General features: G+C 49.3%; 1 protein-coding gene across 8 annotated transcripts in view; it reads left to right on the top strand.

Annotated features, from left to right (window-relative positions):
- DPF3 (double PHD fingers 3) overlaps positions 1–27,333 on the top strand; it is a 303,086-nt gene that overhangs the window by 103,838 nt on the left and 171,915 nt on the right. For 2 of the 8 annotated variants that reach the window (XM_053224662.1, XM_053224664.1), the window contains exon 1: positions 13,387–15,070. The exons of 4 other annotated variants lie outside the window; for them this stretch is intronic. In XM_053224662.1, coding sequence (XP_053080637.1) covers positions 14,895–15,070 — 176 coding nt within the window. In that variant the 5' untranslated portion in view covers positions 13,387–14,894. Of the gene's footprint in view, positions 1–13,386; positions 15,071–16,540; positions 19,180–27,333 lie in introns of those variants that run through there. 2 more of the 8 variants (XM_053224663.1, XM_053224667.1) reach the window with 2 other exon arrangements.

Below are 27,333 nucleotides of genomic sequence, written 5' to 3'. Positions count from 1 at the left end.
GTTTATTTTGAGAGAGAGTGAGCATGAGCGGGAGAGCGGCAGAGAGAGGGAGAAAGAATCCCAAGCAGGCTTTGCGCCGTCAGCATGGAGCCTGATGCGGGGCTCAAACTCACGAACCACAAGATCATGACCTGAGCCAAAAATCAGAAGTCAGATGCTTAACCAACTGAGCCACACAGGTACCCATAAATTGAGTACATTTAAGAAATACTTGTTAAGTTCTTATTGTCAACAAATATTTGATATTTCGTTACATTGATGTATCCATATTTACTCAGCCCAATGACTTGCTCTAAGTCATGAATGAAAATTCTTGCATGTAGCTCTCTAATTTTTTTAAAAAGTGTTTATTTTGAGAGAGAGAGAGAAAGAGAGAGAAAGAGAGAGTGTGCACATGCGCATGAATGGGGGGGGCAAAGAGAGGGGGAGAGAGAATCCCAAGCAGGCTCCATGCTGTCAGTGCAGAGCCTGACATGGGGCTCGATCCCATGAACCGTGAGATGGTGACCCGAGCCGAAATCGAGAGCTGGATGCTTAACTGACTGAGCCACCTAGGTGCCCCTGTAGATGTCTGATTTTGATTGTTCATCTTTGATTATTCTTTAGGCTAGGTTTCTAAAAGTGTGTCTAGTAACCTGGAAATTGTTAAGGCTCTGGATCTTTTTTGCCAAATTGTGTTCCAGAAAGGTACCAATTTATATCTTTGCCAGCAGACTGCCCATCTTGCCCTACTAGCATCATTACTAAAACAAACAAAAGACTGCTAATTTGGTAGGTGGACTATGGTAATTCATCGGTTTAATTTTTTTATTTGCTTATTAGCTATTCTTATTTCCTCTTTTGTGGCTTGTTTGTGTCCTTTGGCCTTTAATCTATTAACGTCTTAATGCTTTTTCTATCAGTTTGTATGTTGTCTTTATGTATTAAGGATATTGATTTGTCATAGTTGTCATATATTTGGCAAACCTGATTCTCACAGTTTGTGGTTTGACTTTTAAAAAGTTCTTTTTAAACCAACTTAATTGTGGTGTGATTTACATACAATCAAGTGCACTCCTTTTAAAGTATATAGGTCTATGAATGTTGACAAATGTATATATCCATGTAACTGTAACCACAATAGAATATTTCTGTTATTCCCCAAAAGTTCCCTTGTGTCTCTCTAGAGCTCACCCCATTTTTGGTCCCAGGTTTTTGCCATTAGATTAGTTTTGCTGGCTCTAAAATTTCATATGAATAGAATCATATGATATGACCTTAAAAAAAAAAGATGTATCCATGGTATTGTATATAGTAGTAGTTTGTTCCTTTTTATGGCTAAGAATATTGCATTATATGGATATACCACAATTTTTATCCATTTACCAATTGATGGACAATTGGGTTGCTTTTATTTTATTTTATTTTATTTTTTATTATTAAAAAAATTCTTTTTAATGTTTATTTATTTTTGAGACAGAGAGAGACAGAGCATGAACGGGGGAGGGTCAGAGAGAGGGAGACACAGAATCTGAAGCAGGCTCCAGGCTCTGAGCAGTCAGCACAGAGCCCGACGTGGGGCTCGAACTCACAGACCGCGAGATCATGACCTGAGCTGAAGTTGGACGCTTAACCGACTGAGCCACCCAGGCACCCCACTGGGTTGCTTTTAGTTTGGGGCTATAATGAGTGAAGCTGCTATGAGCATCTGTGTATAAGTCTTTTGTGGACCTATTTTCTCCTCATTTCTCTTGGGTGGATGTTTAGAAATGAAACTGCTCAGTCATATGTCAAGTCCATGTTCTTTTATAAGCAACTGTCATACTCTTTCTGAAAATGGTTGTACCATTTTACTTTTCCATCAGCTTTGTATGAACAATTTGGTTGCTATATATCTTCACCAGCATTTGATATTATTAATTTTTTAATTTTAGCCATTTTAGTGGGTGTGAGTAGTAACTCATTGTAGTTTTGCATTTTCCTGATGACTAATGATATTGAACATATTTTCATGTACTTATCAACTTCTGTGTTTGTGAAGAGTCGGTTCAAATCTTTGCCCAATTGGGAAAAGGGTTGTCTTCTTATTCCTGAGTTGCTAAGTTTCTTTATATATCCTGGATATAGGTCTTTTGTCACATATATGTAGTATGAACACTTTCAGTTGTGACTTGCCTATTCATCTTCTTAACAGTGTTTTTGTTTTTATTTTTTATTTTTTTTAAACAGATTTTATTTTATTTATTTATTTTTTTAGAGAGACCGTGTGTGCAAGCAGGGGAGGGGCAGAGGGAAAAGGAGAGAGAGAGAGAATCTCAAGTGGGCTCTGGGCTGAGCACGGGGCTCATTCCCACCACCGTGAGATTATGACCTAAACCGAAATCAAGAGTCGGAAGCTTGATCGACTGAGCCATCCAGGCACCCCTTGTTTCCGTTTTTAAGTTGTGATAAAATATATATAAAAGTTGCTTTTTTTTTTTTTTTTTTTGAGAGTGAGCATGAGTGGGGGAGAGGGGCAAAGGGAGAGAATCCTAAGCAGGGTCCATGCTCAGCATGAGAGAGAGAAAGAGAGAGGGTGACAGGGAATCTGAAGCGGGCTCTGCACTGTCAGCACAGAGCCCGTTGTGGGGCTTGAACCCGCCAACCGGGAGATCATGACCTGAGCTGAAATCAAGAGTCGGATGCTCAACCAACTGAGCTACCCTGGCGCCCCATCTGGGGAAGATTTTGATTTTGGCCTTGCCTCACTTGCGGTGTGAAGGTGGCCAGTCTGTGCCCACCTACAGGCCCTCAACTTTCTTCTCTGCTGAATGGGCCTGGTAATATCTGTACCCTTAGCCTCACACAACAGGGAGGGCCAAATAAAATAAGCTAAGTCAAAGAGCGCTGGCAAATATAAAGCAGGAAGCAAATATCAATCTTATGAAGGTTATAATTTCATCAAACTGGGGGTGGGAATCTGCTGGCCCAGGACGGGGCAGTGGGGATGGTCATGCAAACTCCACAGGCAGAGCTGCTGAAGAGAAGAGAGGCTGTCGCTGGTGGAGTGGGGCGGGAGTTCAGGGCCTCTGAGCAACATGGCAGAGATGCCCATCCAACCTCCAGGGCCGGAGGCCTTCAAGGTCAAAGTGGGAAAGTCCGAGGGCCCGCATGCACTGGGAAAAAGTCTGTGTTTAGATTCAGAGGCCTTGGGTTTGAATGTGACTTTCGCCACGTCCAAAACCTGGGGTGAGACACTTAATCTCTTTGAATCTTGGTTTCCTTATCTTTGCAATGTCACATTATACACCCTGGAAATATGGAACTCCTTAGAAGTTCAAACTTGCTATGTCTCTGTGCCTTTGGTCAAACTCCTCCTTCAAGCAGGGCTGGCTTTGAGGAAGGGACAAGAGCCAAGGAATGCAGGGGGGCTCTGGAAGCTGAAAAAGATAAGGAAACAGGTTTTCCCCTCAGAGCCTCCAGAAGGAGCAAGTCCTGCTGGTGACAGCTTAACATTAGCCCTAGTGAAACTGATTTTGGGCTTCTGATCTCCAGAACCACAAGATACATTTGTGATGTCTTCAGCCACTAAGTGTGTGGTAATTTGTTAACAGCAGCAATAGGAAACTAACGCAACTCACTTAAGATTCACTCATGTTGTTGCATGTATGGCTGCATATATCACAACTTGCTTACCCATTTCCCAGTTGGTGAACATTTGGGTTGTTTCCAGGTTTTGGCCGTAATGAGTAAAGGATTATGATCTGAACGTTCATGGATATAGGTCTTCGTGTGGACATATGTTTTCATTTCTCTTGGGCCAGTGCCTAGGAGTAGAATTGCTAGGTCACAAATGTATATTTAACTTTGTAAGAAACTGCCAAACTGCTTTCCAAAGTGGGTGTACCCTTTAGCATTTCCATCAGTGGTGCCTGAGCGTTCCAGTTTATTCTATATCCTTGCCAGTGCTTGGCATTGTCATTCTTTTTAATTTTAGCCATCATAATAGATGTTTAGTGGTATCTCATTGTGATTTTAATTGCATTTTCCTGATGACTAATGATGTTGAACCTTTTTTTCACAGGCGTTTTGGCTCATCTGTATTACTTCTTTTGTGAAATGTCTGTTCAGTGCTTTTAGCCATGAAAAAAAAATGGGGTCATTTGTCTTCTCATTATTGAGTTTTAAGAGTTCTTTATATATTCTGACTACATGTCCTTTATCAGATATATGTTTTGCCAATATTTTCCCCCAGTCTGTGGCTCGTGTTTCTATTTTCATATTAGTGCCTTTCAAAGAACAGATATTTTAAATTTTGATCCAGTCCAATATATCAATTTTTTGCTTTTATGGTTTGAGCTCTCTGTGGCGTAAGTAACCTTTGCTTAACCCAAGTTCATAAAGATTTTCTTCCAATTGTTATAGAAGTCTTACAGTTTTAGCTCTTACATTTAACTGCATGATCCATTTTGAGTTAATTTTTTGATAGGGTGTGAGGTAAGGGTTAAGGTTTTTAAAATTAAAAAAAATTTTTTTTTTTAAATGTCTTTGGCTGTTTTTGGTATCAGGGTAATGCTGGCCTCACAACATGAATTAGCCTCGTGCTAGGTACTGCAGGGAATATAAAGGTAAGATCCAACCCTGGCTGGAATCACACACAAGCCCAGTGGGATAAAGGCAGAGTTTGACAAGCTCCCTAAGAGTAAAGACGAATGGCTGTTGGCATCCAAAGAAAGAAAGAGTCACGGGCAGCCTTAGAAGAGGTTTCCTGAGGGCAAGGACACTAAAGAAGGGCTTTAGTAGGGCTGCAACATTGCCCAGCTCTGGGGGCACCATTCACATGCTGGTCTGTTGAATGCGGCTCCCTTCAGGGCGTAGGGAATGGAACACGGATGGCACCCACCTGGAGTTGTACAACATAGTGACCCTGTTCAAATAAGTCTAGAGCTCAGAGACTATCAGCTGGTGGAGGTGGGGGAAGGTGGGAGGGGCAGGGAACGATGTTCTAGGTTGGAGGGGGTTCTATTAAACTCATGACTTGTTTTATATAAGCATGCCTTTGTCTCCCCAACTTAAAACATTTTTTTTAATGTTTATTTATTTTTGAGAGAGAGAGAGAGAGAGAGAGAGAGCGCGCACAAGCAGGGGATGGGCAGAGAGAGAGGGAGACACAGAATCTGAAGCAGGCTCCAGGCTCCAAGCTGTCTACACAGAGCCCGAAGCGGGGCTCGAACTCACTAACTGTGAGATCATGACCTGAGCTGAAGTCGGACCCTTAACTGCCTGAGCCACCCAGGCACCCCAGTCTCCCCAACTTTTAAACTCCCACTAATCTGCATCCTCCTTTCATTGGATGTGGTGCTGGAGGGCCCAGAGAGGAAGGTGGGAAGGAAGAGGGCCAGCCCTCAGGGAGTGCCCCCCTGTCCCCCCCCCCCCCCCCCCGTGCTTGGCACCCTGTATACATGATGTCAATAATCCTTCCACCGACTCTACAACCTTGGCTTCCTTCTCGCCACTTATGCAGATTGAAAAATGAGACTCATAAAGGTGAAATGCCTTGTCCAGGGTCAGCTTCCTGGAGCATCGGAGCTGAGGTTGCTGCTGGCCCCCTGGGGCCTCAGCAGCTTTCTCCCCTCTGCTCCAGGAAAACTTAATTTCTGAGGAAGGCGGCACCTAGAAAGAATGGGTGCCGGGGTCGGGGTGGAGGGAGGTCAGGACTAGATATTTGTGAGGGCATTAGTTCTGATTTAGCGGACACGCTCTCAGCACTGTGGGCCGGGCTGTGGCTGACCGGCTGCATGGTCAGGGTTTGCAAAGCTTCCAAAGATCCTTTTGCTAGAAGGGCTTTAAAAGCTGCAAGCTCTCAGCAGTTTCTATCAGCTGGGATTTTTTTTTTCCCCTCCAGACTGAATCCTGTCAGGGTTTTACTGGCTTATATGTTCCCAGAACGACCCTACATCTCCCTCACCTGAGCAGCACTGCTCTGTCACCCACACCATTTCCTGTCACCAAATGGCTCCGGAAAGAATTCTTCCCTAGGCCCATCTTTTGGCCCCCAACCTCCCCTCTTCACTCTTTCAACCCCTCCTCCCTGGTTTCTCCAGGAAGTGCAAAGTGGAGCCCATCCTGGACGAAGGAATACCATTTTGATCCCAGATGTGGGGGTTTGTTCTCATTCCTGGTCTCCTATTTTGAACCATTTTCAAAGCCCCTGAAAAACAAGGATACTATGGAGAGGCTCATGCTGTGTCTGGGAAATGGGAGGCACCGTGTAGAAAGTTCCCGATGTCCCGCCAGCCTGTTGATTCCCGTCCCCTGGACCACTCCGAGTGCCCTTGTCCTCAGACCCCTCTGAGGGAGGCCTGCCTTTGGTGTCTTGTCCTGTTTGGTCACTAGGGGCCCTGCCCCTGCCAACTCAGAGGCAAACAGAGATAGGGCCAGGCCCTGGCCGCCCAGCCTCGTGGACAGCATTATACGCTGCTCTGCGTCAGCAGAAAAAGTATCCACCATAACTTGCATTCTAGAGGGCCCTCTCCCCCATCGCCCCAGGGGTTCCTGTCCCCAGCCTGCAAGGCCTCTGTGCCTGGCTAGCGTTGCCCACCAGGCCAGCAGCACTCCAGGAATCCTGACAAGTGCCGTGGGGGTGGCTCTCGGTGACTTCATGGGCGCTGTTCTGGGCTGCTTCTCCTTGCTTCCACCTCCTTCGGGGACTTACTTTCTGAGGATGACGCCCGCGAGCCTCTCCCAGCTACCAAAATACCAGCCCTGCCTCCTGGCCCTGCCAGAAAATGCTTAGCACATTAGCAGGTTTAGTGGCCACAGTTGTAGTCATTTAGGAGGCCACAGAGGCACATGGATCTCATTCTGGGGTTCTTTCCAGCTGCTCGCTATTTTGACAACACTGGGTGGCACCGTTACCAGGAACCTGGACTGCCTGCGAGAACGAGGGCATTCGGGGCGTGGGGGTGGAGGTGAGGAGAAGCCCAGGAGGGTGGTAGGGACAGCAGCAGTGGTGAGTCAGGGGCTGGGAGAAAGGAGGGTGGAGGGTGCCAGTCTCTGCTTTCCCTGGCCGGCCTCCCTTCTTGCCTTCTGGAGCTTTCTTGGACCAGATTTTGGATACTTGCAGCCGATTTCCAGTTGTCTCAGTGCAGGGGCTTTTGCTTGCAGAAGAGGCAAGAGGCTCCAAACTGCCAGAGAGGCAGTAAGACAGAGATCACAGAGCCACCCAGCAAACATCTTCCTACACTCAGAAGCGCTTGCTGCAGCCGCTTGCCTGCCACTTGGCGGCTGAGGGCTCTGGGCCCAGTCACCGCCTCTCCCTCTGCAGAATGGGAATCACAGGACCCAGCCCCACCTCAGCCTGAGGTTAGACGATGCACGGGAAAGTGTTTTGTAAAATGTAAAGTGATAGACATTTGCCTACCTGTGTGAGGGAGGACTGTGTTTTGTTGATTTTTGAATTCTTCCACGGTGTGTGGTTTGTTGGTTAGAAAAGTAAATATGAGGGGCGCCTCGGTGGCTTAGTGTGTTAAGCGTCCGACCCTTGATTTTGGCTCAGGTCATGACCTCTTGTTCATGAGATCGAGCCCCGCATCTGGCTCTGCACTGGGTGTGGAGCCTGCTTGGGATTCTCTCTCTCCCTCCCTCTCTCCCTCTCCCCTGCTAGTGTGTGCTCTCTCTTAAAAAAAAAAAAAAAGTAAATATGGTGACTTTCTGGAAGTTTCTGATTTTCTCATTGGTGATCAATGTGGTGAAGACAAGTAAGGCTGTGGGGGTATTGGATTGTTAGGGCTGCTGTAGTAAAGTACAGACTGGGTGGTTTATTTTTATTTTTATTTATTTTATTTTTCTTTAAAAAGCTTTTTAAATTTTTTTTTTTTTTTTTTTAAGAGAGAAAGAGAGACAGAGCATGAGCAGGGGAGGGGCAGAGAGGGAGGGAGACACAGAATCTGAAGCAGGCTCCAGGCCTCTGAGCTGTCAGCACAGAGCCCGATGTGGGGCTCAAACTCACGAACAGTGAGATCATGACCTGAGCCGAAGCTGGATGCTTAACTGACTGAGCCACCCAGGTGGCCCTGGGTGGTTTAAGTAACAGAAATTCACTGTTTCAGTTCCGGAGGCTGGAAGTCAGGATCAAGGTGTTTGCAGGGTTCTTTCTTTCTGAGGGCTGTGAGGGAGAATTTGTGCTGGACCTCTTCTTAGCTTCTGGTGGTTTGCTGGCAGTTTTTGGTGTTCCTGGGCTTTTAGAAGCATCGTCCCAAGCTTCTTCATCTTCAAATGGTATTCTCCTTGTGTGCGTGCCTCTGTGTCCAATCATCCCCTTTTTATAGGCACACCAGTCATATTTGATTAGGGCCTTCCCCACGACCTCACTATAACTAATTATATGTGCAACGGCCCTATTTTCATATATGGTGGGGAGGGGTCTTCTGAGCCTGGGGCCAGCTCTGGGATAGGGAAGGCCATGGTGGTATGCCAGACCTGGCTGGGAAATGAGAGTTCTTTTGATGCAGATGAGGACCCTATTTCTACTACCATTCCTGGATTTCGGGGAGAGATCTTCGTTCCTAGAGTTAAGTCTGTTTTTTTCCCTTCTGAGTAGCTTCTGTTTTGTTGTTATTGTTTATTTATTTTGAGAGAGAGATAGAGTGTGAGCAGGGGAGGGGCAGAGAGAGAGAGACAGAGAGAGAGAGAGAAAATCCCAAACAGGCTCCATGCCGACCTGCGGCTTGATCCCGTGACCATGAGATCATGACCTGAGCCGAGATCAAGAGTCAGATGCTCAACCTACTGAGCCACCCAGGCGCCCCTGAGTAGCTCCTGTGAAGCAGAGTCACTCCATGTGTGTTTTAGACCCCAATGCAGTACCCATTCTTTAAAAAAAAAATTTTTTTTTAAACATTTATTTATTTTTGAGAAGAGAGAGACAGAGCATGAGCGGGGGAAGAGAGAGAAAGAGGGAGACACAGAATCCGAAGTAGGCTCCAGGCTCTGAGCTGTCAGCACAGAGCCCGACGCGGGGCTCGAACTCCCAGACCGGAGATCGTGACCTGAGCCAAAGTCAGACGCTTAACCGACTGAGCCACCTAGGCACCCCTGCAGTACCCATTTTTACTCTTCGTACCGTCTTCCACGCGTGACCTGCCTCCTTTATAACTCTGAAGCTTGGAGACACTGTTGCCAATGCACGAGGCCACTGGGGTAAATATGTTTCACCTTCTCCTGTTCTTCCCTGCTCCTTTGCCATCCTTTTTGTCCGGCATCCTCATCTCCTTCCAGACCATATCTCTGATGGGAGGACCACCGCATGCTATGTGTGCCCCTCTGTGCCCTGAGTTCTTTTTTTATTTTTTAATGTTTATTGATTTTCGAGAGAGAGAGAGAGACAGAGCATGAGTGGGGAGACAGAGAGAGAGGGAGACACAGAACCCGAAGCAGGATCCAGGCTCTGGGCCATCAGCACGGAGCCCGATGGCGGGGGCCATGAGATCATAAGTTGAGCTGAAATCGGACACTCGGTGGCCTGAGCTCCCCAGGCGCCCCTCTGCCCTGAGTTCTTGCACATCAGCTGGCGTGTTCTGAGTTGGCCAGATCTAGACCGAGTGTGTTCCTGGACCACAGTGTTGGTGCTGGTCATGGGGCGGGGGGGGGGGGGGGGGGGGTGGTGGTGAGAAGCAGGTACTCATTTGCATCATCCTCATTTTGTGGATGGACAGTTGAGGTTTCGAAAGGAAATAAAGGACAGCAAATGCTCTAAGTCACTTAGCTGGTGAGGCTCCACCTCTGGAAGCTCAAATCCCTTTCTCTCCTCACTGGGCACCTTCGAGGGAGGGTGGTAGCCTGCTTGCATCAGAATTACCGGCTGCTGAGAGGAAAGTCAGACTCCTGGTCTCCACCCTGATCTACTGAACCAGGAGAGAGTGGGGTGGAGCCGGGGATCTACATTCCAAAGGAGCGCCCCGGTGACGGTGACGGTGACTCTCGCACACAACCCCCCTTCCCCAGTGCTTATTCCCTGGTTCCCAGGCAGGCTGGGAACCTGCCCTTCTCCCAGATGGGTTTCTGAAATGTGGGGGAACCCACCCTTACAAAGCCTCCCCATGCCCTCCTCTTCTCCCTGGCCTAGAGTGGCCCCAAAAGCTCTGGGGGAGGCAGCAAATGGGCTGCACGTGGGTGGGGAGAGGGTGGCTTGTGTGGACCGCATTGACCTGTGGCTTCTTACCCTTTCTGTGGTTCCTGTGTCCTTCCCACCCCTCCCCTAATGTGCCTCTGCCCAGGGTCCTTGCAGGAGGAACCAGGACTGGTGTCATCAGTCAGTGGCCAGTGCTGGGTGGGACTGAGCCCTGTTTGGTGACGATGTTAAGTTTCCCCGTGACGGAAAGGGAGTCGGTATTGCCAGGTGAAATCTTAGCATGAGCCCCGCAGAATATGGGGCCTCGGTTTAGAACCACGCATCCTTTCCCTGCCTTGTCTTCCTCTGCACTCACTCTGCCTACCTCATGTTCTTCACTCTCCTGTCCATTCTGGCAACTTAAAGTAAACAATCCGAAGGAAGAAGTTCTGTTGTCCTATTTACTGATCGGCGACAATGGCTTGCCCACCCCTCACCTTAAGTCAGTCCGTATGGAGCCCCCGTCACGTCTCTTTTCCTGACATACGCAACCGTATCATGCAGGGTGTGGTCCTCACAGCCTCTTAGGAGTCATAGGATATTGGGGCTAGGGTGTCAGCCTCACGAAGGCACGAACCTGCTGTATACCCACTGTCTAGAAGGGTGTTGGCATGTAGTAGGTGCTCAGTGAACATTTCTTGACTGAATGAACATTAGAGCTGAAAGGCACTGCTAAGTTAAGCTTGCCCAGAAGGACAAGGGGAGCAAACAGAGGCTCAGAGAGGTGAAATCGCCTGGCTGAGTTTGCACGGCAAGTAGATGGTGTGGCTGGGGTTAGAACCTACATCAACAGGATTATTCCTGAACTCCCAAGAATGTTAAAGTCTAAGTCATGGCTTTTGAAATGTCCATCTTATAAGCCCAGAGACCTCTGGCTGGTTTCTTGGTGGGAGAAGGTGTTTGGACCCCTCTCTTTTTCTTCATCCAGGATCTCAGGGATCCCGACAGAACCAACAGGTTGTTCCCTCCCCCCCACCTAAGCAGCCCCGAAAATGCTAGCTTTGGTTTTTCAGGCTGACAGTCTAAACACTACCTCGTCCTAAAAGTAAATGGTGAACTATTTTCATACAGTCTTAAAATTTTAATTTGGAAAACTCCTGTCCTTAGAATGCGAAATTCACCAGGCATTTTATATCCCGTAGGCTGAGCTACTTACTGGAACCTTCTTGCCAGTCCCTCTTGTGAGCACCCCTTGTGGAAAAGGACTAGGGCATTTGACCAGCATCGTGACTTACTCTTTGAGTCAAAATGTCTTGTGGCCTAAAAATGTTCACTCGGGGGCACCTGGTTGGGTTAGTTGGTTAAGGGTCCCTCTTCCACTCGGGTCATGATCTCGCGTTTCATGAGTTGGAGCCCTGTGTCGGGCCCTGTGCTGACAGCTCAGAACCTGAAGCCTGCTTCAGATTCTGTGTCTCCCTCCCTCTCTCTGCCCCTCCCCCCCCACTCACGCTCTGGCTTTCTCTCTCTCTCTCAAAAATAAATAAACATTAAAAAAAATACAATGTTCACTCAGTTCAGGGTTCTTTTTCTCTCCCTCCTCCCCCCTTACCCCCTTCACAAAGTGGGGCATTTTGATGCTATAGTGGTGGGTGGGGATGAAAACTTAAAATAATTAATGTGAGCCTCAGTCAGCCCTCAATTTCACCTCACTTGTGCACCATCCAATGTTGACCTCTACTCCATTTCTGACCTCCCTGCTTTAAGACCCTTCATCCAACTTCGGTCCTCTGTTCCTGGACGTTACCCCATGCCTAACTCTCACGGCATCCCTAACCCCATCTCTGAGCTTGTCCTTTCCCATCCCTGAGGTTAGGGTTGGGTGACCGCAGGGAGAGAGGGAGAAATACCTATTTCTCACATGACGTTGTATTTAAAACAAGTTTTGGGGCGCCTGGGTGGCGCAGTCGGTTAAGCGTCCGACTTTGGCTCAGGTCATGATCTCGTGGTCTGTGAGTTCGAGCCCCGCGTCGGGCTCTGTGCTGACCGCTCAGAGCCTGGAGCCTGTTTCAGATTCTGTGTCTTCCTCTCTCTTTGACCCTCCCCCGTTCATGCTCTGTCTCTCTCTGTCTCAAAAATAAATAAATGTTAAAAAAAAATTAAAAAAAATTTTTTTTAAAGTTTATTTACTTATTTTTGAGGGAGAGACAGAGAGAACGAGAGGGGGAGGGGCCGAGAGAGAATCCCAAGCAGGCTCTGCACTGTCAGCATGGAACCTGATATGGGGCTTGAACTCACAAACCGTGAGATCACGACCTGAGCCGAAACCAAGAATCGGATGCTTAACCAACTGAGCCGCCCAGGCGCCCCGACCTCATATATTTTAAAAGCTGAAAGTTCATTTATTTTCAATGTTTATTTATTTATTTTGGGGGTGGGGACAGGCAGAGAGAGAGGGAGAGAGAATCCCAAGTAGGCTCCGTGCCTTCCGTGCAGTGCCCTACATCCTGCTCTATCTCACACAACGTGAGGTCATGAGCTGAGCTGAAATCAAGAGTCAGATGCTTGGCTGACGGAGCCACTCAGGTGCCCCTAAAAGCTGACAGTTTTGTGGTTTGTTGCTGAGGCATTGTCAAAGGGCAGTTCCATCAAAAGCAGCCAATTCATGGGGCGCCTGGGTGGCGCAGTCGTTAAGCGTCCGACTTCAGCCGGGTCAGGATCTCGCGGTCCGTGAGTTCGAGCCCCGCGTCAGGCTCTGGGCTGACCGCTCAGAGCCTGGAGCCTGTTTCCGATTCTGTGTCTCCCTCTCTCTCTGCCCCTCCCCCGTTCATGCTCTGTCTCTCTCTGTCCCAAAAATAAATAAACGTTGAAAAAAAAATTAAAAAAAAAAAGCAGCCAATTCAAAAGGGCTGTATCAAAGTTGTGTGGGAGTCAATATCATGCACCCTTTCTAACCTGTGAGTAACAATCATCATGATAAAGAAGGATATATGGACGCTCTGCTAACATATTAAGCACAGTGCTAGGCACTTCCCCTAGTGGCTGTTTGTCAAATCTTAACAGCAGTCCTAGGAGACACGTACTTTAATCTTTATTTTATTGATGAGAAAGCAGGGACAAATATCTCAAGGAGCTTGCCCCAGGGCCGGCAGTAAGGAAGGAAGGCAATTACAGAATTACTAAGTGGCATAGACCCATTAAATTTGTATCCTGAATAGGTGAAGTGTTTGCTTTGGGGTCCTGCCTGGACGTTTCAGTGTGGTGTCATGGTGGCCTCTGAAATGCCCAAGGTCAGAGAATACTCACTGTCTTGACCCTCCCACAGGCCATGCCAGAAATAAACCTGAAGACAGTTTTCCAAAGGTACCATCCTGAGGAATGGTGTAGAGATGAGATCTGATGCCGGATTTCTCCTGCTCTTGCTGCCTTTCAACAAATATTTAAGCCTTTGGCAGTTATGGGGACGGAAAAGAGACCAGTCTATTCCACGCCCTCCCGGAGCGCACAGCATAGAGGCAGGTGCAGTTATCTCTGTGATAAGGTGCACAGCAAAACACTGAGGGAGAGGGGGCAGTGAGCAGAGGACTCTGGGAAGGAATGACTCACAAAATCATGTCACAGTTCAGGAGTCATTTGGTGGTACTTCCGTCCCTGGTTTTCCACACTTCCAGAAGAGTGGCGGTTGCAAGAATAGGCTGTCTTCTTCTCCAGGGGGAGAATTAGTGCAATGTAACATGTTTTTCCAAAGTTTGCAGGACTGGGCTTTGTGACTGCAGGAGGTAATGAGTGTGGACACACCTTGAGTCCTTTAAAGCCCTTTGGCTGATGCAGGGCAAGCCATCGTTAGTAGCTGTGCAGAGATGAGTGGAAGGTGAGGAGCAGCTCCTGTTACTGTGCTACCCGCCCCCCACCCCCACCACCGGGCACTGGGATGGGGGGGACACTCGCTGAGGGAGCCAAAGGAATGAGTGAAATCAAGGTTCTGGGAGTTTCAAAGAATATGTGGCTTCTATCATCAAATGGTGGTCGAACAGCATGATGACCAAGAAGTGGCTTTTGGATTTGGCAAGAAAAGGAGGAAATGAGTCCCTAAGAACCAGTGGCTTCTGAGGAAGGACGGTTAATGGTTTCTAAATGGAATGGACAGATGAACATACAATATATGGGAGGAGCTTTTCAGTAAATGTAAGGAAGGAGGTTGGATCATTGCTAGAAGGGTCCTTTGACGATTAATGGCCTTCTCATGCCATCCCTGCGTTAGTGTGTGGAGAAGGTGAAAGAAAGGAAGGCCTGAGGTGAAAGAAAGAAAGGAGGGTTGACTGGGTCCAGAAGAGGCAGAGCACATGGGGCTGTGGTTCAGGAGGAAGGCTCCCCCTGAAAGAGAAGAGAGACCTTTGCGTAGAAACTAGGGATGTGTTTGAAAAAGAAACCATCAGTTTTCCACACCTTTGCTTTTACCAGGACACACGAAGATGACCCTGTGTGCCCCATGCCGGCAGCTTCTGCTCCTTGGCTCAGAGAGTTCTGGCTCCACCTCTGTTTCAGGGGTGGCAGGTCCTCTCCCTCTTCAGTGATGGCCTGTAGAGATGGCCTTCGTCAGTGCGGCCCCACGCCAGTCTGGGGCTGCACCTTGAATTTGGAAGCATGAGTGTGTGTGTGTGTGTGTGGGTGTGCGTCTCCAGGGCTGGCCGGCACTCTCAGGAAACCGAGGCTCTGAGCAGAAAGTGACCGTCTTTGTTAATTTTCCTCAGTTGCTGCCTTGATGGCTCCTCGCACGCGGCAGAGATGGAGCACGTAGTTCTTGAATAAACCACAGAAGCATCTAGTTATGGCAGAGAGAGGGGGATCTCAGATATTCTCGTTATATTTTTGGTCCCTGTCTTTTCCAGGACACCACCCGGGACTCTGTGTGTTTTACACCCACGTCCCTGGATACTCGTTTTGTTGCTGTGGTGGAAAGGAATCTCTGTTAATGGAAGACTCACTGGGTGGATTCAGACCCAGGTACCTCTGAGGGCGGCCTGTGGGTCACAGCCTATAGCCTTGGCACCTGCTCCCGCCCTTCACTTCCTTTACTCTCTGCCTCCTTAGTGAAAAAAAAAAAAAACAACCAAAAACACAACAAAAAACCTCCCAACCCCTGCCCCCAGTACTCTACCAATTCCAGTGAAAGAAGGCCTTGTGCTTAAATAATCACGTGGAAAGAAAAAAAAAAAAAATCCCACCCTCATATAAATGTGAAAGCGTACTGGCTCCGGACGGCTTTCAGTCTTTATTTAAATTAGGGATTTTGGTGGATTGTTGTTGTTTTGTTGTTGTTTTTGTGGGATGGTATCCAGTATCCCAATGTTCATGTAATGCCTTGACTTACTATCGCTTCTCCTAGGATAATTATAGGTTGGCATAATGTGCCTATTGTTCTGTTCCACAAAGCAGCACTGTCATCCAATGATGGGATGGGGGGGGGTGGGAAGGGGGTGCAGTGCGGATCTGGAAGGAGGATCTTTGTGTTTGTGTGAGTGTGTATGTCCTGGACAGCCATGCTGCATCTTCAAGTATTTCTCTTGTTCCTTCTTTGGATCCCTCCCCACCTAGGCGCTTTTGCCCTAGTTTTTTGTCCCTCGTGTTCCTGGTTTTGGCTTCTCGGCACACTTCCCTCCTGGGGTTATCACCCAGTGCTGGGCACAGGCTGAGGACTTCAACCTGGGCTAAGGTGTTGAAGGAAGCGTTTGAAATTCTTGCAGGGAAGTTACTTGCCCGAATAGGACAGGCTCAAGGGCCTCTGGTATTGCAGATGACCCCAGATGTCATTCAGGCCAGCCCTCTTCATGGGACATGTTTGTGTTTTTCTCATTTGAGTTGTTCAGGACCTTTTGCACTGCAAACTCATGATGCTTTTTGGGATATATCGGATAACGTAGACAGTCATTCATGCATCGAACAAAAGCTCATCGAGTGCTCGCCATGAGTCTGGGTCCCGGACTGGATGGTGGGTATATGGTGACGAGAGAAAAAGGGCACCAGCCCAGCCCTCATGGCACTTCCACTCCAGGTGCCCAGGGAGGCAGGTAAAAGAACGGCAGGTGTTGTTAAGGAACCCAGAGCTGGAGGATATGCTGGGCTTATCTCTTATAGCCCGAATTTAGAACTAGACGTTCATGACCCATGTGGCAGCCTTTGCTAGGTGATACCTTTTTTTTTTTTTAATGAGATGTCTCAGACTGAGGTCTCCCCTAGAGACTTATACGGCAGTACCTATTACATTTCTCTCCTTCTCTCCCCATTCCCCCTCTTGCCAGACCTTCTGCTCTGGAGCTAGTAGCTCTGTGTAGAAATGTTTTTGACTCCAGCCATAAGCAGTTCTTTGACCAAGCACCGTTGGCATCCAATTGGGAACTGCCTATGTTACCATGAGCCTTGGAAGCCATGGCCTTCATCGCTCACCCTGAAAGAGGCAAAGGCAGACATTTTTGACGCCAGGGGACACAAGGGCCGCTGGGCTGAGGTTCTGTGACCACAAGCTTAGAAGGAGAGAATTTTTCTATCCTCGGAAGGGAATTGCTCAGTTTTGCTACCTGGAAAGGCAAATGTTTTATACTAAAAATGAAAAGAAATTTTTTTTAACCATTTCTTTTTGAGAGAGGCAGAGTGTGAGCAGAAGAGCAGCAGAGAAGAGAGGGAGACACAGAATCTGAAGTAGGCTCCAGGCTCTGAGCTGTCAGCACAGAGCCGGACGTGGGGCTTGAACTCATGAACTGTGAGATCATGACCTGAGTCGAAGTCGGACGCTTAACTGACTGAGCCACCCACGTGCCTCTAAAAATGGATATTCTTGATCTAGCACTCAAATTGTTTTATCCTTATTTTATCTGGTGACTTTACTGCATGGGGTGGGTGGAAAGGTGGGCAGTGGGCAGGGACCCTGAACCTCTACGGGGCTGATGATGGCAGGATGTGGACGTGGGAGCACCGAGGTCCTGAAGGATAATGTGACAGCTGTCCCTGACCACGGTATCAAACTGAGACAGGTCAGGAGATGAGAAATGGAAGATCTGGCCATTTGTGGTCTTTGGAGAAATCACCTCAGAGGAATAGCACTCACATGAGCCCAGAGAAAAGGAGGGTTTGTAACCTTGCTCCTCACCAGTTATATCCGAAAATACATTCTTCAAAATAAACAAATGCATCCCCTTTGTATATATTTTAACAGAATCCAAATTCTTTCCCCCTGGTAAGATAAAAAATAAACACCCAGGGCTGAAGATACATGTATTCGGGGACAATCAGAAATGTGGAGGCATCTGGGTGGTTCAGTTGGTTAGGCGTCCGACTCTTGATTTCAGCTCAGGGCATGGTCTCGTGGTTTCGTGAGATCGAGCCCCACCTAGGGCTCCCTGCTGACAGCGCGGAGCCTGCTTCTGATTCTCTCTCTCCGACCCTCCCCCACTTATGCGCTCTCTCTCCTTCCCTCCCTCCCTCTCTCAAAATAAATAAACTTTAAAAATTTTGAAAAAAAGTGGGTCTCAGCCTTTGCGCTGCTTGGGGGCGTGTGACCTGATGTGTGGAACCTCAGCAGAGGTTCAGGGCTCAGCATCTTCACTTCTGCTCCCAGGAGCTGATTCTGAACGTGAATATCTATGTGCCTCTCCCAAAGCGTGGTGTCGGAACGCTGGGCAGCCCCTTGATGATTGGCTAATCTGGCAACCCAGAGCTCGCACAAACTTTGAGCTGTGAGGGGGTCTCACTTTGCAGATGAGGAAACTGAAGCCCAGAAAAGTCAGTGGTGGGCTTCAAGGCCAAAGCTGCAGAGCTGGACGAGAACCCAGGACTCTTGACTCCAGGTTGTTTACAGTTTCCTATGTCTCTCCCCTCATGGGTCTTGTTGCCTCTCTCAAATATAAGCATGTTGAGGGGAGAGACCCTGCGTCAGTCTTCTGCAGTACGTGTCTTTTGTGGTGTTCCAGGGGCTGATGGAACCCCTGGAGAGACCCCATCAGAGGGAACCCCAGCGAGAGACCTTTTGCTCGCTGGTTCTCACGTTTGTTGGTGCCTTCTTTTTAAAAAGAATTTTTTTTTTAATGTTTATTTTTGAGGGAGAAGGAGACAGAATGTGAGCAGGGGAGAGGCAGGGAGAGAAAGAGGGAGATAGAGAATCCAAAGCAGACTCCAGGCTCTGAGCTGTCAGCACAGAGCCCGACACGGGGCTTGAACTCATGAACCGCGAGATCATGACCCGAGCTGAAGGCGGACGCTTAGCCGACTGAGCCACCCAGGCGCCCCTGTTGGTGCCTGCTTTGCTCCTCGGTGGGAGTCTGTTTTTCCATGGCGCGTCCCACGCTTGTGTTTCCTCAGCTCTGGGACTGAGTCACCTGGAAAGTGGGTGTCAGGCAGGGAGGGTATCCACCATGAAGGATTTTTCCTGAGGAAGCTAGTACTTCTTACCCCCTCAGCAGCTACCCTTCTCTTATGGCCTTGGAGTATTTATGCGTGCCGCTCTGTTTTCTCCCACTGTTCTATGCATTCATTTCCTGGCAGTACGGATAGATGAGATGCAGAACCCTCACATCGTGTGTTTCGTGCCTCACGCTTGGGGTGACATACCCAGCATGAACAAGCCTGGTCCAGGTGCCACTCAGCATGAGTGCTGCTTTCCTGGTCTGACCCAGGAAAAGAGGGATTCTTACGCTCGGAACTCTGTGATGACTTCACAAAGACAATGAAAGGGGAATACGGTTCACAGTGGAGCGAACGCTGTCTAGTTTCTGAAGCAAGCAGTTGCCTGAACCGTGAGCACACCCCCCCCACAGTGACTAGTTCACAGCGTGGTTCTATGTGAATCACCAACTACCTCCCCGAAGTCGTGCCGACGCCTCCAGCCTCAGCTGAGGCTCTGAGCTCCACTGTTGCTGTCTTCCTATTGTTTTCTCAGTTCTTTGAGCCACCTGGTGGCCCTCCTTGGTCACCCTAGACCCCTCACATCCTTGTTTCAAGGCAAGAGCCTCGTGGATACATCTGTGGACACTGCCGATCATTACCCCAAGTCCAGGCACCAAAACACTGCCTGCATATTCTTTGTAGTTCTTTCTGTTTCTGTGGCTGGTGTCCAGATCCAGGTAGATGCTGGGGACTGAAGGGGAGGGAGGCTACTTCCTCAGGCCAGGTTTTCTTCTGAGTCAGCTGCCTGTGACTGCAGGAATGGTTTCTCCTTGTGCTGCACTGTTGGTGGGAGTGTGGGAACCATCTTGGCTTGGGAGGGAAGAGGGCAACTATGGGATGAATGCTACCCAGAGAGTCATCCCCCATTATTCCAGAGACGAAAGCCACATGGAAGTAAGTCTGTGGCTATTTGCTTTCCTGTGTTATCAAATGGTCCCCGACTGCATTTCATTGTTTGTGTTGTGCCTATGTGTGTGCAGGCTCGACGTGCAAATGCACAACCACTTGGTGCCCGCCCATCCACTCATCCATCCACAGGTTTATGCATTGAATGATCAAATGGTCCATCTATCCGTCCATCCATCCTTTCAGCCATCCATTTATAAGGGATGATATATTGATATACTTAAAGGGACCAGGCAGGTAAAGTAAATGAGGAAAATGCACTTGATGGGAGACAATAGGGAATGGTGGGGACTATGGTAAGCCACAGGGTGCAGTTCGCTGAGATGCCATCTCCAACATTCCCTGACTGACCCCCACTCCGGTTGGATATGCGGCACCTGATGACCACGAACCCGTATTTATCTCAAAAGCATCCGGGTAGCATTTGAGAAACCCAGAGGTGTGTGTGTGTGCGGGGGGGCGGGGGGCAGCTCTTCTTCAGCCTTGTGTAGGATTTGTTGGTAAAATCAAACTCTGGAATGTGCATCAGTCAGGGTTTTTTCAGGTTGCAAATGGCAAGAAACCCAACCCACACTGCTGGAGCACAGAGAGGAATGTATGGGCTCATGTAACTTCAAGTTCAGGAGTGCATCTGCTTCACCTGGGACTGGGTCTGGGGGCTCAACAAGGTCATTTGAACTCCCTCCGTCTCCCCCTTCCTCTCAGTTCTGCTCCCCCTCTACACTGGCCTCCTTTGCAGACAGGCCTGCTGCCTGGGTGTCTCCCAACAGCTTTCAGGTAAACATTTTTATCAGCTTTGCCACACTGGGAGAAAGAGAGCACCTCTTTGCCACAGAAACTCTAGGATTGACCTGAATTGGCCTCACTCAGGCCTGGGGAGGTGGTTTTCTCCCGCGGCACAAGCCTGTCTCTAAAGTTGCAGGATGGAGTGGGACTGATTTTACTCAACTGGTGGTGGGGGAGAGGCGGCGGGGGAGAGGAAAATGGAGGTATTGTCACCGTAGTGACAGCTCGGCAGGCAGACAAACCTATGACCTCCACAGGGGGATGGGCTGGTGTTCACAATCGCACTGGAAAGCAAGACCCAGGCCACTGAGCGTGACCGGGGCTGCCCCCCTGCCTTTCTGCCCTACCTCCCAGTTTGAGTAGCCGCGGCCCCTGACGTCTGACCAGCTTCCACCGTGCCCAGGATGAGGGGAGCACCGTGCTGGGTGGGCAGAGAGAGCCTTGCACTGCCTCCTACATACTCCTGAGATGCTTGGGGAGAAAGAAGTCTCATGCTCAGTCCAGAACGGAGACGTTCAAAGATTTTGCTGTTTGGGGAGAGGACAGTAACCCAAGAGGGTTCTGAAGTGCCCAGAGCCCTGCGTGAACTTCCCGCCAGGTTGTGCCGCTGTAGGAGGAGTGGCCCGGATAAAGGGTTCCCTTTCAGCTTTGCCGACTTGGACTCAGAGCTCAGCTGCACGGATCCTATGACTTGGCCCGAGGCGGGAACTGAGGCCCCGGAAGAGCCGTACTTCCAGTTTGGAGCCTCTGACTTCCCACCCTGAAGGAGAGAAGCACTGGGCTTTATTGCTTGCAGCCGGCAGCCCCCTGGTGTGGCCTAGTGGGGACCCAGAGTTCTCCATTGGAACTTTGGTCCCAGAGAGTAAATCAGGCAGATCAGGTCTGACCTCAGTCACGTGTATTCCTTAGTGCCAGAAATACCAGCTCTCTTAGGATTGAGCAATCATTTTTTCCTCACCATCAAGGATGATTTTTAACTGTTTCCTACCTTGGATTTTTGTTGTTGTTGAAAATATCTACCAGAGAGCAGAACGTTAAAAGGAAGATAGAAAAAGGGGCAAATGAAGGGCGTAAAAGGATGTATTTATAAAACCACTAGAAGCTGTCCGTAAGTACAGCTCATTTCCCTATAGGGAACGTAGAATCCCTGATGGCGGAGAGCATCCAAGAACCTTCACACCCTATCTCATTTGCTAGAACAACCCAGTGAGGTTGACAGGGAAGGGCCATTTTCTTTTCATGTATGTCTCCCAGATGTAGACACGGTCTTTGAGAGCGATTTTTCTGCCTCCTATCCATGTGCCATGCTTAGTCCTATCTCGTACATGCCTTCCTTGTCACTTCTTCACCTCACCGTACCCCCATGGGAAGATCTGCCCTCTCTGCTCCCTCCCTCTCTCTAATTCTCCTTACCTTCCAGATTCCACCTTTTTAAAACCTTCCAGAGTGATTCCCGACGCCACTGGCCTCTCAATTCTTTTTATCAGCAACAGTGCTTGTAGATTGCATTTATTACAGCGTACTTGAGTTAGGGCAGGAGACGCAAAAAACAGCCCTGCTCTCCAGAGGCCTACATTCTAGGAAAATGGGAAGGAGAAGGCCCGGCTCACAGAGTTGTTGTCATGATTAAATGGATTATTATACATGCAATGCTTAGCATAGTGCCTGAGACACAGACAGTGCTCCATAAATCCAACATGCTCAGGGTTGTATGTGATATTTAATCCATGCAACTGTTGTGAGAGGCTGATTTTCCTGTGTCCTTTTGCAGATAAAGAAGGGGATGTTCAGATAGGTTATGCAATTTTCCCACAGTCACATAGCTAATTAGCAGGAGATCTGAGATCCAAATTCTAAAACTCTCTCTCTTTTTTTAACCTCACCTGAGATACTTCGGTGATAAAAGCAAATGACGCACAATGTTGTCCTAAGATAAAAATCCTTGTTCCTTTGGTGACTGCCTCAGTTCGCCCATCTACGAAATGGGAAAGTAGAAAGGTTCGTGTTGGGAATTGTTGACTATAGCCCGTAGCCCAGAGTGATCACAGTTCAGTTAAAAATAACCCCATGGTTTGCAGGAGAAGCCAGGTAGGGGAATGGAGCCTGGGTTTGTGGAAGATTGCTTGGGTCTCATACCTGTCTTCTTTTTGCAGAAAGTAAACTGAGATCCCCGTCTCTGGACCATGTCTGGCCTAGGAAATTCTGATCATAAATCCAGATCTTTGGGTATCTCTGTGGGGGCCGCTCAGGCCTCGGCACGAGAAGGTCGGTCTGCATTGGGCTGAGGTGGCCCCTCTGATTTCTGGGGCCCGGCAGGAATTTGCTAGTATTTGCTGACTGACAAGTAGTTCATATCAAGCTGGTTTATTTAGTCATGGGCTACCAGAACTCGTGGACAGCTCGTTGGTGGCCATATGTGAAGCATTAACGGTGTGCCTGGCGTGGAGTGAAGGATTCCGGGTGAATTTTTTTCTTTATTCCTCATGACACAAAGACACTGCAAAGGTAGTATTTCAGTTGGGGAAATAGAAGTTCACACCGACATGTCTCTTAGGCACCATACACTTTGTGCTTAAATTAGATTTTTGCTGCCAAGTAGGATGTTTTCAGTATTCTTGAGCTCAGGGCAGAACCTTATTTCCTCCAATCCCTCACTGTTGCTGTAACAATTCTCGAGTGCATTTTTCAGCAGAACCCACCTTTGGTAGACAGAATAGGAACCCCTCTAAGATGTCTGTGTCCTAATCCCTGGAATCTGTGAAAACATTACCTTACAAGGAAAGGGACTTCGCAGATATGATTGAATCAAGGACTTGGAGGTGGGGAGATTATCTTGGAGTATATGGGTGGGCCCAATATAATCACAGGGGGCCTTATACGAGGGAGTCTGGAAGGTCAGAGTCAGAGGCAGCCATACGACAATGGACGCAGAAGTCTAAGTGACACAGTGGAGGTGAGGGAATTCCACAAAGCAAGGAATATATGCAGCCTCTAGAAGCTGGAAAAGACGAGGAAACCCATTCTCCCCCAGAGCTTCCGGAAGGAAAGCATCCCCGCCAACACCTTGATTTTAACCCTCTGCAACTCATTTTGGGCTTCTGACCTCCAGAACTATAAGATAGTAAGTTTGTGTTGTTTTAAACCATCAGGTTTGTGGTAATTTGTTAACAGCAGCAATACGAGACCAACACAACCGCCTTTCCACATGTCCTGTTGGAATATTCTAAAGTTCCAGCTAAGGCTCCTCTTCCTTCGTGACCCGGTGTCCTTTAAACAAAGGGGGCAGGTGCCCTCTACCCACTCCCGGGCAGATCTCTGCTGGAGTTAGGTTTCTGCGGGTGGGGGTGGTTTTGTACTGAATCATCAACACACTCATGATTGTGCTTCTGACCACTGACCCTGCTGGCTAGACAGCTGACTGGTGGTGGTGGTGGGGCAATCTGGGCCGATGGCATTGAGCTGTTTTAGTTTTTGATATGCTCTGCTCTGTCTCTGGACAGAGAAGCCCGTGGAACAGACGATACTATCTGGGAGTTAACTCGGGAGCCATGTTTTTCCACCACTGATGGTAGCAGCCAGTGGAAGGTGGGAGCCCATGTCAGAGTAACAACAGCTACTGTTGACTGATCACTCACAGTGAGGTTATATCATCGGTTCTCAGTGATCCGAGGAGGAGGGTCCTATAATCACCCCCGCTTTGCAGATGAGGGAAGTGAACCTCAGAGAGGTCCACAGATGGCACAGCAAGTGAACGAGGGGCCAGGATTCAAACCCAGCACCCTTGCCGCTCCCTTAAATGGTGTGCTGCCTCTCACGTGTGCGCTACGGCCCGGATGAGGCGCTTTTTAAACGTCTGCTGGCTAAGTGAACGAATGACTGTCGCTCAGGCCAGGGGCACCTTTATGAACCCCACCCAGAGGCAGCAGGGTAGACAGAGGGGCTACCAGAAAACCCAGCTGGACAGCAAGGAATTTACTCCTGCAGGTACAAAGATAGCGTGGAGCTGGCTATCTCACTTAGCATCTCCCATCTGGACTTGTGGGGAGGCCCAGCTAAATTCTTGTTGAATTTGGCGGTGCCTTCTATCCAGCGGAGCCCCAGGCGCCGAGCAGGGGGTAGGGATGGTGATCTCTGGAGATCTCCCTTTCCCCTGGGGCTTCCCACCCCCCACCTTTGGATGCTCCAAATGGCCCAGCTGGTGATCCAGGGTGGGCGATGGGTGCAGGCTTGATAATTTCCTTTCTTCCCTCCCTGAACACGGATGAGAGAGAAGGGGAGGAGGGGCGTGGTGATAGACATACACTTAGTGTGAAGCGGCAGGGGTCCCCTATGGCCTTTGCCTGTCGAGAAATTACCAGTGTCCCTAATATATGGCAGCTTGTGCAGATGCTTCTTCCCTTTTGCTTTCTTTTGTGTCTTGCTTTTGTGAGAGAGACGAGAATTTACCACTGATGAGCCTCATGCTATGTAATGAATAGAAGGCTAGTGACCCCAGCTGTCTCCCCCTCCCACCATCCCCAGGAACGTCTTGTCAGCCTTGGCGGTCTTTGCCTGGCCGGTTCCTACGGGCTGCTGCAGCTTTGTTAAATTGCCCCACGGCTCTTGTCTGACACTTTTGGTTTCCTTCTTCTTCAGATCCCTCTCAAGTTATTACTTCATTTGTAGCGGTGGTCAGAGCAAGGAAATTCTATTGATTTTCCTTCTTTTGTTCTCAGTTTCTCCATATATTAATTGGGTCTAATCATGTTCGCCAACCTCCTATCTTTAGGGGAGATTCAGTTTTTGGTGTTTAAGGGGAGGGATAGACAGTGTTTTTGCCTGGAGCGAGAGTACTCAGATTCCAGGACTGCACAGATTTTAGGACGGAACTCAGTTTTGTATTTCAGCAGTATTTTGTTTTCGTCTTTGTTTTATTTTAAAGGTCACTGTCTGTTCTGGGTGTTTCCCGGTCCATGCAACGCCGTAAGAAGCCATTCACCTAGAGGTGTCACATCAGTGATTTAAGATTTGGAGGGGCTGGGGGGAGAGGAGGTTCAGGACAGCTCTGGAGATTTGGGCCCCATCTCATGCTGGGGCACTGGAAGCGGCCTCTGCTAATTGGACCTTGTCCTGTCAGGACACATCAGACAGGGCCATGGCGACACCCGAGCTTGGTGGGGGTGGGATGGTCTGCAGTAGCAGGTGTCACTGCTGCCGGGTCCTGGGAGTGCTTTGTTACTCTGGGGAGCGCGAGCCGGCCAGCAGTCATGTGGGCCGAGGTCAGGGGGCTGTGCAGAGCCGGGTTCTCCAGGAGCCCAGGAGGGCCAGTACTGAAGTGAAGGCTGTTTGGGGCTGGGTGGTGCCAGAGCTGGTGTGTGTGTGTGTGTGTGTGTGTGTGTGTGTGTGTGTCCTCATGAGTGACGATGTTTGCCTTCAAGAATACTCCTAACACTAAAAAAAAAAAAAAAAAAAAAATACTCCTACCACGAGAAATTTGTTTTTTTTTCTTTCTTTTTCTATCGCCTTCCAAAAAAAGACAAAACAAAACCCCTTAGTCCTTGAATTGTGTTGAGGGGAGCATAAATTTTGGCTGTAGGGAGCACTCGAGGAAGCGCAGCTCAGCTTCAGGTCCTGAAGCAGGAAGCCTTCCTCCCTTTTTGTCACTGCCTGGTCCCTCTGCCCTGCCCTTCAGAGTTTCCTTGTGACTGTCCCGGGCTAGGGCCTGCGGGCGTGTTTTGTTGACACGCTGGTGTGCGCCCAAGGACAAGCGCATGGCTCCCTGCTGGCTGTGCAGGAAGGAGCAGTGGGGGCATGTTCCAGGCCCCTGGGCCTGGCGGTGACTGCTGTGGCCAAGTGACGCTGTGTGCCCCTGGGACGGAGTGACTGTAGGCGGCACGGGGCCCTCCACACTCTTTTTCCTACCCCACACCCCATCCGCATGACCCTCTTCCGGTCACGGCTGGCCCGTGTCTCTGAGCTGCCTGCCTAGGTTTGAGCACGTGGCCCTCCTACAGAAGGAAGGGATTGGCCGTCGGGCAGTGTGGACCGGTGGGAGAAGTCTGTGGATTTGGGCCGAGCTGTGCTCTAATCCCAGCTTTGCCGCCAAGCAGCTCTGTGGCGTTGGTTAAACTCCCTGTCCTCTCTGAGCCTTAGTTTCCTCATCTGTTAATGTAAACCGCGAGTACGGTACCCGCCACAGGGCAGTTGCTTGACAAATTGTACGACGATTATCGAAGCCGTGAGGTCAGCTTTGTTTGCGCTTACAGCACACAGCCTGTGAAGTCCTCCCAACACCCAGCACAGGACAAGCCTGATCCTAGCAAAGGGGGCCCCCGCCTTGGACCTGATGACCTCTGCTGTCATTCTAGTCACTGGTGGACAGCTTCTTGTGTACTTGTAGGGCTTCCCTGGTGCTCCCCTCTTTCCCCGGTTAGCAAAGGGGCTAGTGGAGCCCAGGGAAAGAGTGCAGGCTGCCAGGGCAGACCTTCAAGCCAGCAAATCAACATTTATTTATAGGTCTTGGAGGGAGACAACAGTGCAGGCAGTGGAGAAGGGCCTGACCGAGGCAGCTGCAGGGGGCAGGGGGCAGGGGGCCAAGTGGTGGGGGGCCGGAGGGGGCAGAGAGGCCAGGTGGCATTTGTGTGGTGGAGAGCCAGAGTTCCGGCAGAAAGTAGAAGATTCCAACAGAGTAAACTGAGGTGTGTGTAATAAGGTGGCTATTTATAAAAGTGTGGGCAGGGGAATGTACGAGGTAAGATAGCGCAGTACCCTGGGGGCTAGGTCAAGGGGAGAGGGGAGCCGTATGGAGAGGGCTTCCTGACGGGAGCTGTGACCTTCAGTAGACCCGGCGAGGGAAGCGGCTGGGGGAGTAAATGCCCCATCTTGTTCTCTTCCCTCCCTCTGACCTGCTGCTGGCATTCACCGTTGGCCCAGGCTGCAGAAGCAGAGGGAAGATGGCAAGCGGCTGACCCTGTGGGACATGCTCCTGGGGGCACAGAGCTGGGAGAAGAGTGGTGCAGAGAGAGAGCCTGGAAGGGCCAGCGGAAAGAGAATTGGCACAGAGACGCAAGGGCTAGGGGAGAAGGAAGGCGGGGGATATTTAGGGGTACATGGGTGAAGAGAGTTGAGTTACCCAGGGGACCCAGCCAGAGGCTCTGTGG

The sequence above is a fragment of the Acinonyx jubatus genome, chromosome B3, assembly GCF_027475565.1.
Source record: "Acinonyx jubatus isolate Ajub_Pintada_27869175 chromosome B3, VMU_Ajub_asm_v1.0, whole genome shotgun sequence".
In the NCBI taxonomy this organism is placed as follows: domain Eukaryota; kingdom Metazoa; phylum Chordata; class Mammalia; order Carnivora; family Felidae; genus Acinonyx; species Acinonyx jubatus.
This window is presented reverse-complemented; position numbering and strand designations above follow the sequence as displayed.